This window comes from Ovis canadensis, chromosome 18, assembly GCF_042477335.2.
Source record: "Ovis canadensis isolate MfBH-ARS-UI-01 breed Bighorn chromosome 18, ARS-UI_OviCan_v2, whole genome shotgun sequence".
In the NCBI taxonomy this organism is placed as follows: Eukaryota; Metazoa; Chordata; class Mammalia; order Artiodactyla; family Bovidae; genus Ovis; species Ovis canadensis.
In genome coordinates this window covers 43,984,255-43,997,716 of record NC_091262.1, presented here as the reverse complement: position 1 = coordinate 43,997,716, position 13,462 = coordinate 43,984,255, and the positions used below count along the sequence as shown (strand labels likewise).

General features: G+C 50.6%; 1 protein-coding gene across 1 annotated transcript in view; it reads right to left on the bottom strand.

Moving 5' to 3' along the window:
• Window positions 1-13,462, bottom strand: part of ADAMTS7 (ADAM metallopeptidase with thrombospondin type 1 motif 7) — a 57,228-nt gene that overhangs the window by 13,957 nt on the left and 29,809 nt on the right. Inside the window, exons 9-11 of the mRNA XM_069560065.1 lie at window positions 2,609-2,753; window positions 1,772-1,864; window positions 1,237-1,382 (exon numbers count right to left, since the gene is read on the bottom strand). Coding sequence (XP_069416166.1) covers window positions 1,237-1,382; window positions 1,772-1,864; window positions 2,609-2,753 — 384 coding nt within the window. The remainder of the gene's footprint in view (window positions 1-1,236; window positions 1,383-1,771; window positions 1,865-2,608; window positions 2,754-13,462) is intronic.

The following is a 13,462-nucleotide window of genomic DNA, read 5'->3' as shown; positions in this document are numbered from 1 at the left end:
GACCCGGAGACTCCCAGCTCCCACCTCCGCTCCTACTGCCCTGCCCACCAGCCCCCCTCACCCCCACCTCAGCCCAGACGTGGTCTCCCTGTTTGAAAGGATCTCAGGGAAGGTGGTAGCACGAGGCCTGGGCTCTACCCCCAACCTGCTATGTGACCTTGGTGAAGTCTCCAGACCCCTCCAGGCCTCAGTTTCCTCATCTCTAAAATGGGACTGGGGTTGCCTCTGCAGAGGGTTATTGAGAGGCTGGGCTAAGCTACAGACTTGACTGGCACTAGCTGGAGGGGCTACTCCAAATCTCCAGCCTGTGAGACCCAGTGTCCTTAACAGCCCACGTGCCAGCAGACATGATTTTGGTGGCAGCACCCCATCCGGGTCAAAAGGAAGCCCCCTCGGCCCTGGCCCAGCCCAGAGCCTGAACCCCAACTCCACCCCACCTGCTCCCACCCTGCTCAGATCTAGAGACAGGGAGGCAGGGTGGGGTATAAGCATGGAGCCCTAGAAGGCCCTAGCTCGGAATCCCATGATCCCCTCCCACGGCAGCCTAGTGAAGGTCCACAGAAGAGCAGACCTCTGCATCTCCCCATATCTTTACCTCACCCCTCTGAGACGGGGAAACGAGGCCCAGAGAGACGAAGCCACTTATCCCAAGTCACACAGCACCCCTCCCAGGCTAATCAATTCTCCCAGCTGTCCCCAGTCTCATCTTGGACCCACGTGCACCTCCAATGTCACTACATGGCTCTATTTACTGAGCAATTACTACAGATGAGCTTCAGAGCTTTAGTGCACTTATCCATGATGACAGCTCTACTGGATGGGCACTGCTGTTGCCCATCATATACTTTCTCTGGAAACTGAGGCCCTGAGAAGGAGTGGAGAGGGCTGCTGCATGAGGAGAGGGGAAGGGATTTGAACTCTATCCATCCAAGGTTCAGGGTCTAAGCTGTGAGCCACTGCCTTCCCTGCCTCCCTCCCATCAGCTGCTGCTTTGTGGTGCTGCCTCTAATGAGTCACTCCACTCTCCAAGCCTTGGTGTTCCCTTCACTGCTATAGGGTCAGCAGTGGTGACTCAACTAGCCACCAGGGCACTCCCAGAAGTGGCCCGAAGTGGCTCTGGACACTCTAGGCTTGGCCTCCATGGGGATACTTCTGAGAACGGGAGACTAGACAGACTGAATCGCTGACTCTGCTCAGGGCACCCCACCCCACCTGCCCCAGGTGCCCCGCACTCACACAGGCTGTGTGCACTGCCGCTCGGCGCTCTGCACGCCCACGCCACAGCTCCGCGAGCAGAGGGACCAGGCGCTCCAGCCAGACCAGCCACCGTCCACAGCCTCGGGCTGGAAGCCCACGGGAACACACTCCCCATTCAGACACCACTACCAAGACAGACAAATGCAGAGCAAGCCCACTCCAAGCTCCTCACCCTAGTGAGAACAAGGTGGGTGGAAGGCCTGGAAGGGCCCAGAGGGGAGGACCCCAAGGGCTGGAGGAGGCCCCCTTCCAGTCACCAAGACACAGGCCCCACAGTGGACTTGAACAAAGAATAAAATAGAGCCCACATGCTGACTCTCCAAGGTGGAGGCACCTTGGAGAACTGCTCAGTCAAGCTCTGTCCCAAAGCCTCCATTCTGCAGATGGGGACTCGGGCCAGAGAGGGCTGGGGGTCGGCAGAGAGCACAGGTGAGTCTGTGAACCAAGGCTGAGCCCAGAGCATGGACGCAGCAGGTGACTCACCTGCTCTGCAGCTGGACTGGGGCTCCCCTACCTTGCTCTCCCCACAGCTGGTACCATCCACAGCTGCATCCAGCTTGGAGTGACAGGTGGTCCCCACGGAGCACCAGAGGGTGTGGCAGACGTTCTGCAAGGAGGAGTGCAAAGGCCACACCCTCACCTCCTCCCCTACGCCTCCACCTGCCCTACCCCCTCGCTGCCTCCTCGAGTCCCCTGGGAACCCCTCCTCGGGGCTGGCACATTCTGTAGGTGGAAGCCCCAGAGGTCCCTCCTTATCTTTCCCCAGACTCGGATTTGTGGCTCAGCGCAGTCCCCAGCTCACCCACACCTCTCCAGCTCCAGCCCCCCATCTGGAGACACCCTGATTAGAAGCTGCAGGGTCTCTGACATGCCCGTGGCCACCACTTCGGGCGATCTTCCCCAGGACCTGACAGTAGAGGTTTTATTTTACCTCGTACAATCCAGCTCCAGTAGGTGAGTATTAGTTGCTCGGTCATGTCTGACTCTTTGCGACCCTGTTGACAATAGCCCACCAGGCTCCTCTCTCCCTGGAATTCTCCAGGCAAGAATACTGGAGTGGGTTGCCGTTCCCTTCTCCAGGGGATCTTCCCCACCCAGGGGTCGAACCTGGGTTTCCTGCATTGTAGGCAGATTCTTTACCAACTGAGCCACAAGAAAATCCCAGTAGGTAAGGGGCTTGCCTGAAGTCCCACCGTTGGTGAATGGCCCACCCAGAATGCAGACCTGGATCCAGGGCCGCCCAACCCGAGGCCTCGCCCACAGGCCACTATGTCTCATGGGCATATGTGTAGACCGAGCCTGGCTGGGAGGGGTCTGCAGGCTGCTGAGGGCTGCCCCCGACCCCACTCACGTCCATGTCATCGCAGAAGGCAGAGTAGGCCCCGTACTGGAGGCGGCACTGGTGGCCCACATCGTAGAGGACGCCAGGCGGTATGGAAGGGAAGTCGATGACATCCTTGGCGGGAGAGTCATCCAGGCACAGGCCCCACCCACGGCTGCAGAGATGGGACAAAAATGTGGGGTAAGGGGCTGCCTGTCCCCTGGGGCTCTAAAGGGAGCAGCCTGAGAGACCCATCAAGGAGGCCTCACCAGTCCAGGAGGGCAGGAGAGGTGGGAAGGGGCTTAAAGGTTTAAACTGAATAGGAAAACTCCAGCCTCCTTACTCACCCAGCCTGTTTTTTGACATAACCTAGCATGAAAGGCTCCCAGTCTTTCCCATCTATTTCCAGAGCACTCCAGCTGTTTAAATAACTCATCCCACCCCCCAGGGCTAGGCCTCTCCACAAACCATCCCTTCTACTCCCAACAGTCTCCCCACTCCTCCACTGTGGGGCCTCCCCCTCAAGATCCAGCCCAGAGGCCCTTCCCTCTGAAGTCTTCTGGACCCCTAAGCCCACATGTGACCCTGCTCAGAGTGCCTGTAGCCTCCCCTGCTCAGTCCAGGATCTGCAGAGTATCACATCACAGCTGATACGACAGCCCTCCACCTCAGGTTGGGACCAAGGGGATCTGTGTGAGGACCAAGGCCTGCAGGTGGCCCCTGCCTGGCCACCCACCTGGGAGACAGCCCAGGGGCAGCCCTGCCTGCCAGCTTCTGTTGCTCCCTTATTTCCTCCTGTGCCCCTCCTGGCAGCAACAGGAGGAAAGCAGAATCTGTGGGACTTGAGGTCCCAGGCTAAACAGCTTGGGGGAGACAGAAACCCCCTGGTCTTCCAGGCTGGGAGGCTGGAGGGTGGCTGGTGCTGGATCAGGGAGCCAGGATGAGCTGGTCCAGGTTAGGATGGAGGGAGGCAGGGGGAAGAAGGGCAGAGCTGATGGATGCTGGGGTCTCGCCAGGTGGGAAGGAGGAGACACAATGGGCCACGGAGGGGCTGCAGAACATGGAGGGGTTGAGAAATAGGCCAACGTGCAGGCCCGAATGGGGAGAGGCTGGGGGGCAGTCAGTCCCTGGGATCTGGGAGTCCAGATTTCAGAGGAGCTGCATTCCCTGGCCAGGGAGGGTGATCCGTGTGGTCTCCCAAGGCCGCTGGGTGGTGGCAGGGCCCAGGCTCCACCCAGAGCCTCAGTCACTAGACTCCTGCTGAGGACTCTGGGGGCCCCTCTCCACCTAGAATCACCTGGACCCTTTGTGTCAGCTGGAAACAGACCCTTTAAGATGGGCATGGGGCATATGAGCAGGTGTGGGACCCAGTCTTCTGCCCTAGATGACTGCAGGCCAGGCTGGCTCTGGGTGCTGAACGGGAACTCTTTCATCTGCTCCTTACAACCCCCAAGCAGAAAACTCTACTACCACTGTTTCCTAACACATCCAGGGTCCATGGCAGTGCGTCATGTGCCCTGGGTCATGTAGGGGGGCAGCGATGGTCAGGATGTGATGCCAGCCAGGCTGCCAGCCTGCGTGTCCTCTTGCTGGGCTGCCCTAAGTGAAAAGCTCCTCCCATCCGATCATGAGCCTGCCTCAAACACTTCATCTCAAATAGAAGTTCTAAACCACGGCAGCTGAGGTCTGGCAGGGAGCAAGGAGGTTTCTGATTGCTAGCCTCATCCTGGGCTCCCTGGTCCTGCAACCTGGGGCTGAACATCAGCTGAGGGGTGTAGGGGTAGGGGTGTGTGTGTGTGTGTCTGTGTAGGGTCAACCTGGCCCTGGGGCTCCTTTTCGTCTGGTAGGACACAATTTAAGATGTGACTGGGGGGTTTACCCACTCCGCTGATTCAGACCCAGCCGGGGGCTCCTCTGACTGGGGTCCAACATGCCTCAGCCCCACACTAGTAGGTCCTGGGGCACACCCAGCCCTTCAGTTTTCCAGCCAGGACTCAGAGTGCTGACATGCCGGGTATCCAGCTCCTTTGAGCCTGCTGCTGGAAAGCCAGGCAGCAACAGTCTCTCAGGACCATCTTATACGTGTGTGAGGCTGGGGGGATCCAGTGGGGGGTGGGGTGTCTTTGTAGGACCCACACCAGAATCAGAGCCACATTCTGGCCCAGATGCTGACCAGGGAGTCAGAAACCCAAGTTCTACTCTGCCCAGTTTCAGATGCTGTGTGGCCTTGGGCCATCCCTCACCCTCTCTGAGCCTTCACATTCTCATCTACAAGAGGCTGAGGCAGCTTATGTGATCCCAAGCAACAGAGGTATAAATAGCAGCATCTACTTGGGAAAAGTTACACGGGCGGGTGGCCGACAGCCGGCCCTTCCTTCCTCTGGTTGGCTCGCCGCCAGGCTCCCGATACACAACAGCCCTTCCCCTCTAATTATAGCAGGGCTGGGGAGCCCCACATGGGGTCAGAGCAGACAGTGAATGGCTCCAACCTCAAGGACGGCAAGGAGCTACCCATCATCTGGGAGAGACCTGTGTGCCCCCTCCCCTCCCCACCGCTGGGGGCTGGTCGTGGAGTTGCCGGATGCTGGAGATAAGGGCTGATCAGGCCTGCCTCTCTCCCTGTGGAAATCCCGGCTGCAAAGACATGAGCGAGCAGGGCCTTCCCTGCCTGGCCCCAGGTCTAAGTAGTAGCTCATGAAAAGAGAAGTCCCTTATGAAACAGCAGGGTCCCTTAAATCGACGCTCAGCCCAGAAAGGCTCTTCGGGTTCTTCAGGTTGACCTCTTAGACTGGGCACTGAACAGTCTCGTCAAAACTTTCCTCTAGTCTGACTACCACCTCCTGAAGATTCTCCATCCCACCCACGTTTCCCCACTGCCAGCTCTGGACCACGCCATGCACCCACCTAGAGCATCCTTCTTCCTCATGATGCTCCCTTAGTCCTAGAGAGCAGCTCTGGGGCTCCTTCTCAGAGAGGATGTCTTGCCTCTCTCCAGATTCCCACAGAACCCCACAGGGCTGCCCTCCTCAGGGGGTGAGGGGCTTGAAGACAGGGACACTGCCTCCCCTACCACTTTCCCTTCAGCACAGTTTGAGATCAAGTGGGATTCGCTAACATCTGGGCCTGTGCGGCCTGATGAGCATCTATTTGCAGGAAGCAAAGGAGTGTCGTGTCCAGTGGGGAATGGGGAGTGGTCTGAGTGCCTCTGAGATGCCATCAAATCCTGGAAATACCGCCAGACCCTGCTTGGTGCCTTTCTTCTGTGAATCTTGCCCTTCCGGCCCCCATCCTGTCTAGGTGGGGCCTGTCCTGTCTTCCGTCCACCTCCAGCAAGGAGACTAAGGGCAGAAGGGCTGGGGGACAGGTTGGTATGACACCCTGCATCCCAGCACCCGCTCCTGCCTGGCCCTCTGGGATGGAGAGGGGAGAGTGCGGCCACCCTTGGGAAGAGGAACTTCCCCTCCCTCCCCAGCTCCCTTCATTGGCCACGTGTCTCTCTCTCTGCCAGCATTCTGTCCAGCTCTTCTTGGTGCCAAGGTTCTGGAAGGCCCTGGCTGGCTCAGGCTCTGGCCTTCTCCTCCCACCCTCGCCCCAGGCCCCAGGGCAAGTCCCTTATGCAATCCAGCAGCCAAATGAAGACAGAGATGCATGTGTCTGTCTGTCCTGAAGCACCGTGCTGGGCAGCACCATGGGCGGGGCCAGCTGGAAAAAACCCTCAGGGTGCTGCAAGGGCGGCTGCTCTTCTGATTTCCCAGCCCTTCTCTCATTTTCAGCCCCCAAGTCGGGAGGTGACAGACCCTTGGGATCATTTTCTACCAGGCTCTCCCTGCCGGGCCACTTCCCTGCTTCAGCTCCTTATCACATCGCTTGTAGCAGCGCTAACAGTCCCCAGGCACTGAACGCAAACCATGTGGCCAGCGCTGTGCTACACACGTCACATGCCTCCTCATTTAATTCTCAGAGCAACCCGGGACACGGTCCCATCATTATCCCCGGCCTTTGAGGCTTAAGGGTTAGTGTAACTTGTCTGCCAACATGGGTAGATGCCTGGGCCAGAGTCCAGGGTATTAAACATCAAAGTCAACTCTTCCCTGCTTCTAGTCCCCCTCTCCACCCAATAATCCCTCTTCTATCAGCAGCCAGGATCCTTGCTCTCATGTCCACAATGAACCTGGTCATGTCCCTGCTTAAAGCCCTGTGAATGGACTTCTAGAAAAACATGGCCCATTGAGCAGATACAGAGTTATTTCCACTCCCTTCCAGAACCCCACTAAGATGACAGGAAAGAAATAAACAAGGCATAAATCCACAAAGGGGCAAAGGAGAGGTGATGATGGCAGATGAAAAATGCCAGGAAAATTCTAGAAGCTGGAAAGCAGATGATCAAGTAGCAGCTGACTTACTGCAGCACTGAACGCTGAGAGCCAGTCATGCAGAGAGAAACCACCCAGAAGAGGGACACTGGAAATGCTCAGGAAACCTGAGGGACCCCTGGAGGCCTGGGTGCCAGGAAGACTGAGGACAAGAGCCTGGCGCAAAGTCTGTAAGACGTTATCAGAGCCCAGATCCCCTTCCCAACCGTCTGGAGCAGGGCCATGACCACCTCCCTGCCTGGCAGAGGACTGGGCTCACTCTCTGGAGAGGGTGGTCCAGGAGATCTGGCCCAGGAACACCAGGCAGACCCGAGGCAGAGGGGCCCACAGAGAAAAGGACGAGCGAGAGTCTGCACAAGGAAAGCGGGGACAACCACCAAGCTCCTTCCCCATCCGGGTGCCAGAATGCTGCAGTCAGACTTCCACCTTCCAGGAAAAGACTAGAGAATGCCTCTCTGGAGCGAAATCACTCAGAAAAATGACCCTAGATACTGACATTTGAAGACACCCCAAAGAAACAGCTCCATCCCAACCAGCCCCTCAGCGGGGACTTAAATAGTGCTGCCTAGCCCACAGCCCTCCCGATGGGCAGCCCAGCGCCTCCTTCCACGGAGGCAGTACAGCCACGCCATCTCGAGAAAACCCCTCACGTGAAAGACAGGGCCTAAAAAATAATGCAAAGAAAAGAAAGATATCTCAGGGAGTAAAAGAAAAAACAAATAATAACTTCAACAAGGTAAGATGCTGTACCCACGAAACTAGAACAGGATAATAAAAAGGAATATTTAGCAAATAAGAAATTTCACGAAGTTAAAAGTACAATAGGAAAAAAAATTTTAATGTAATAGAAAGCTTGTAAGGCAAAGATAAGGATGTCTTTCAGAAAACAGAATGAGTCAGAAAAAAGTTTAAAAGTGTAAAAAAAAAAAAAAAAAAGAAAGGGAGAGAACAGCTGAATATTAAGGGTTCCAGAAGGAGAAAATGAGAGATGATTATCAAATAAATAAGAATATTTCCAAGAACTGAAGGACTTGAGTTTTTAGACTAAAAGGGCCTAGCAAGTGCCCCCCCCCCATCACCACTGCACGATAAATCAAGGCACATAATTGCAAAAGTTCAGATCACCAAGAGAAAAAGACAGAGACACAGACCAAGGGAAAAAAAGAGAGACAGAGTATTCTGCATGGGAATCAGACTGGTATAAGACTTGTCAACAGCAGTGTTGGAAGCTAGAAAACAAAGGAAAAACACCTTTGAAGTTCTGAGGGAGAAATTTAACTTGGAAGTTGTTATCAAAAGATCAATCAGGTATGAGGGAAGAACAAAGAAAAGCAAACATTTTAAGACGAGCAAATCTATGCATCTCTTCTCAGAAGGCTACCTGAGGATATGCTCCACCAAAACAAAGAAGTAAATCCCTCTAAAAAAGGTAGCATGAGACCCAGGAAACAGGAAGATCTTGCATGATAATCTTGAGAAGTGGAAATCATCTGGGTTAGACGAGAGCAGGAGAGAGCAGGAGGACAGAGGGATGTCGAGGGGTATGTCCAGGAAAGAAGTGAACTGTGAGAGAACACGGGAGGGACTGCCTTTGGCAAAACTGGATTCAGAGACATTTTGCAGAATTGTTGCAGGATATAGAAGACTTAGAGAAGCAAAAGGAACTAGGCAAATACAGTGGTTCTTAAAAAGAAAATCATTTTGTTACAACGCTTGATTTGGCATTATCTATACAACAACAATAAAGAAAACAGTAGACATGGATTTAATCAAGATATGCTAGCATGATATTGGGATGTGGTGGCAGGGGTCGGGGAGCAAATGTGGGCAGGAAGCGACACAAGGGGCTAAATTCCAACCTTCCATTGTACAAGTCATCAGGTGATATCTAAACTGAAAAACCAAGAAACAGCACTCTAGGAAGACTTTCTGGAAATATGAAAGTAAATAAGGCAAGAAAAGTGAAAAAGAATGAAAAGTTGAAAGCTGCTGCCTAAAGAACATAGGAGGGGGAAGCATACAGCCGGTGATTTAAAGCTCTCCTATCGCCATCTTGAACTCAGTGTTTTTGAACTTGTGATTTGTTAAGGAGGTTCTAATGGGACAAGAGGCATTTGCGTGAGGAGATACATGATATCTGAGTCCACTGTTCCTTGCCACCTCATGAGCAGAGTCCCATTGGATCCACAATGCAGAGAATTCATTGAGACTCTAAGAAAATGCAAGATAAGTGTATTATGTCTAAGACAGCCCCAGAGGCCACACTTGGCACTTGAACCAGAACTTCCTTCAAATGCAGAAAGAAGGTATGATATCTTAGGAAACACAAATGACCAAGGAACTCCATCATCTTTGCTATTTGAGTTGCTTCCTTGTATCATCCAATTACTGCATTGAAAATGATGGGCTAGAAGGAAATGTAAAGATGGATCCATTTCCTCTCAGTTCTTCCTCAAACATCAGTAAGCCAAGGCAGAGAGTGCTGGGAAAATGTGCACATATTACCAAGTGAAATAAAACCAGTCAAATTAGTCTTGTGCACTCTATCAAGAGTTCTAATAAATATGAGGTATGAAATATGAATTGTGTCATTTTGGTGACTCCACATATTAGTTTGATGTGCCTATATCTGCATTTAAAAATTGGCACTTTATAAGTAAAGATGAGTGGTAAAACAGGCTAATCATTTAAAAATAGAGACTGAAAAAAGAAAGAAAATAAAAACAATAGAAAAGATCAACAAAACAAAGATCTGGTTCTTTGAAAAGACAAACAAAATTGATAAACCTTTAGCCAGACTCATTAAGAAAAAAAGAGAGAGGGCCAAAATCAGAAATGAAAAAGAAATTACAAGTGATACCAGAGAAATACAAAGGATCATAAGAAACTACTACAAACAACTATATGCCAATAAAATGAACAATCTAGAAGGAACAGACAAATTCCTATATAGAAATATATAACCTCCTAGGACTGAACCAGGAAGAAACAGAAAACATGAACAGACAAATTACCAGTAATGAAATTGAGTCAGGAAATAAAAACAAAAAACTCCCAACAAACAAAAGTCCAGGACCAGATGGCTCTGCAAATATTTAGAGAAGAGTTAACACCTTTTCTTCTCAAACTATTCCAAAAAATTTCAGAGGAAAGAACACTTCTGAACTCATTCCACAAGGCATCACCCTAACATCAAAACCAGACAAAGACATCAAAAAGAAAAGAAAATTACAAACTAATACCACTGATGAATACCGAAGCAAAAATTCTCAACAACATATTATCAATCAGAACCTAACAATCATTAAAAGGATCACACATTCTGATCAAGTGAGATTTATCTCAGAAATGAAAGGATGATTCAATGTCTGCAAATCAATCAAGGTGATACACCATATTAACTGAAGAATAAAAGCCATATGATCACCTCTATAGATGCAGAAAAACCTTTTTACAAAATTCAAACATTTATGATTAAAAAAAAAAACCCTCCAAAAAGTGGGAATAGAGAGAATATCAGTTCAGTTGCTCAGTCGTGTCCATCTCTTTGTGACCCCATTGGCTGCAGCATGCCAGGCTTCTCTATCACCAATGCCCGGAACTTGCTGTTATGTCCATCGAGTTGGTGGTACAACTCAACATAATGAAGACCATAAACAACAAATCCATTGCTAACATCATACTCAATGGTGAAAAGCTGAATGTATTCCCTCTAAGATCAGGAACAAGACAAGGATGCCCACTCCCTCCACATTTATTCAATATAGTACTGGAAGTCTCAGCCACAGAAATCAGACAAAAAAAAGGAATAAAAGGAATTCAAATTTAAAAAAAGAAAACAGGCACTGTTTGCAGATGGGAAGACACTATACACAGAAAAATCTTTAAGATGCCACCAAAAAAACTACTAGAGCTCATCAATGAATTTGGTAAAGCTGCAAGATACAAAATTAATATAAAGAAATCTATTGCATTTCTATACAGTAACAATAAATTATCACAAAAAAATTAAGGAAAGCAATTTACCATCACATCAAAAAGGATAAAATATCTAGGAATAAACCTACTTAAGGAGGTAAAAAACTTGTACCCAGAAAATAAGACACTAATGAAAGAAATTGAAGATGGCACAAACAGATGGAGAGATACATCATGTTCATAGGTTAGAATCAGTATTGTTAAAATGATCATACTATCAAAGGCAATCTACAGATTCAGTGCAATCTCTGTCAAAATACCAATGGCATTTATCACAGAACTAGAATAATCTTAGACTTTGTATGGAAACACAAAAGACCTCAAATAGCCAAAATAATCTTGAGAAAGAACAGAGCTGGAGATATCACACTCATTGACTGCAGACTATACTACAAAACTACAGTAATCAAAACAGTATGGTACTGGGATAGGAATTAAGATGGTAGAGTAGAAGGACGTGGAACTCAGCTTCTGCCTCAAATACATTAAAAATATATCTACATATGAAATAATTCTCACAGAATACCTACTGAACACTAGCTGTGCTGTGCTAAGTTGCTTCAGTCATGTCCGACTCTTTGCAACCCTATGGACCATAGCCCTCCAGGCTCCTCTGTCCTTGGGACTCTCCAGGCAAGAATACTAGAGTGGGTTGCCATGCCCTTCTCTAGGGTATCTTCCTGACCCAGCGATTGAACCCAGCTCTCTTATGTCTCCTGCATTGGCAGGCAGGTTCTATACCACTAGTGACACCTGGGAAGCCCCACCGAATACTAGCAGAAGACCTCAAACACCTGAAGGGACAGGAAAGATCTCCACATAACTGGGTAAGATGATCGGGGGAGGAGGAGAAAAGGAAGCAGAATGCAACCTGCACCCCTGGGAGGGAACAGTAAAAGAGGACAGGGTCCTGCATCCTGGAAAGCCCCCTCACCTTCAGGAAGATCAACGGGGACAGAAAGGGAGCTACGCAGGCTCAGAGGAGAGTATAACACCTGGTCTGTGGCAGGCAGAACAGAGACCTATATAGACAATGTCACCAGCCTGCACGCTCCAGCCTGAGACAAGCATCCTACGGTATGGGCAGGGGCTGGTGCTGAAACTTGGGGTTTACAGGACAGATCTGGAAGAAGGACTGGTGTTGGCTGTGTGGAAGTAGCCTGAAGTGGCTGGAATGTGGTATAGATACAACCAGGTTGTCTGCAGAAAAAGCCTGGGCCCACCACAGAAGCAATGTGCCACAATTAAGTGGCATGTGAAGGGAGGGGCAGGGCTGCCCTTGCAGCTTCTTTCTCCATGCCCCAGCTGCCACCTGGGTGGGCTCCAGCCTGGGTGAGTCCACATAACCCAAACACTGCCTTGGCTGGCTCCGATGCTCCAGCCACCACCTGGGCAGGCTATCACACCCTAGCCACCACCTCAGTGGGCTCCCACGCACCAGGTGCCAGTGAGTTTCCCATGCACAGAGGTGGGGCTGAAATCATAGGTAAGCCCTAGGGACCACATAACTTATAAAGCAGGGCTGAAATCTCTCCCTGGCTGTGTGAGCTGAAGATTTACACCTCTGCTGCCAGCTTGGTAAATTCAGCACCTGCAGGACATTCAAGCAGACAGTGGGTGCTCCTGTGGCTGGGAGGTCTGGCCTTAGGAGTTGTGGGTTTTGTGGGCACACGCTGTGGGGCCGGGCCGGGCCGGGATCTGAGCTGCCTCCATAGCTCCCTCAGCAAGTCCATGTACATGATTACTGCAGTCCTGGAACCTGACTTCTTGGATCTGTGCTGGAGGCCTTGTGAAAACAACACCTGAGAAACACCAGGGTTGACTGCTGGCATTCCCATGGTTGAGGCAGGGCCAAGGGCAGTGCCAACAGTGGACTTTTGATCCTCCACAATGGGTGACGTAATAGAGCATGCTCATCAGTGGACAGTTCTGGCAGAGCAAAACTCAGTGGCTCCTCCGCCAGTGGGAGTGCTCCAAACTCACCTACCTTGCTCTTCAGCTCAGAAACACAACTCAGAAATGGATATGGGGGCTTCTACTCCAGTAATTAGGGAGCAGTTGAACAGGGCAGTGACAAACACAGAGCAGAGGAGGCTCTGCTCAACATCCAATGCAGGCTCTGAAGACAACACCAGTCACACCTCCTATTCAAGGGGATAATGGCCAGCACACACTAAGGAAAGAGGTGGTAAGCATCCTACTAAAAACAGTCCTTGCACCAAAAATATTAAACCCACTCAGGCTACACAGCCTCCCACACAAAAACAGCCTTCTGAGACTACAACAGATTATGGTTTCTCCTAAACTCATAGAGCAAGAGAAATACAGGTAAAATGAAGAAGCAGAGGGACCATGCCAAATTAAAAGATTAAGATAATTCTCCCGAGAAAAACAATGAAACAGATTTCTTCAGTCTAATAGACACTCAGTTTAAAAAGAAGATACTGAGAATATTGAAGGAATTAAGAAGGATTATTGATAGAAATGCAAGTTACAGTAAAAAACGAATTAGAAATTATAAAAAGGAATCAAG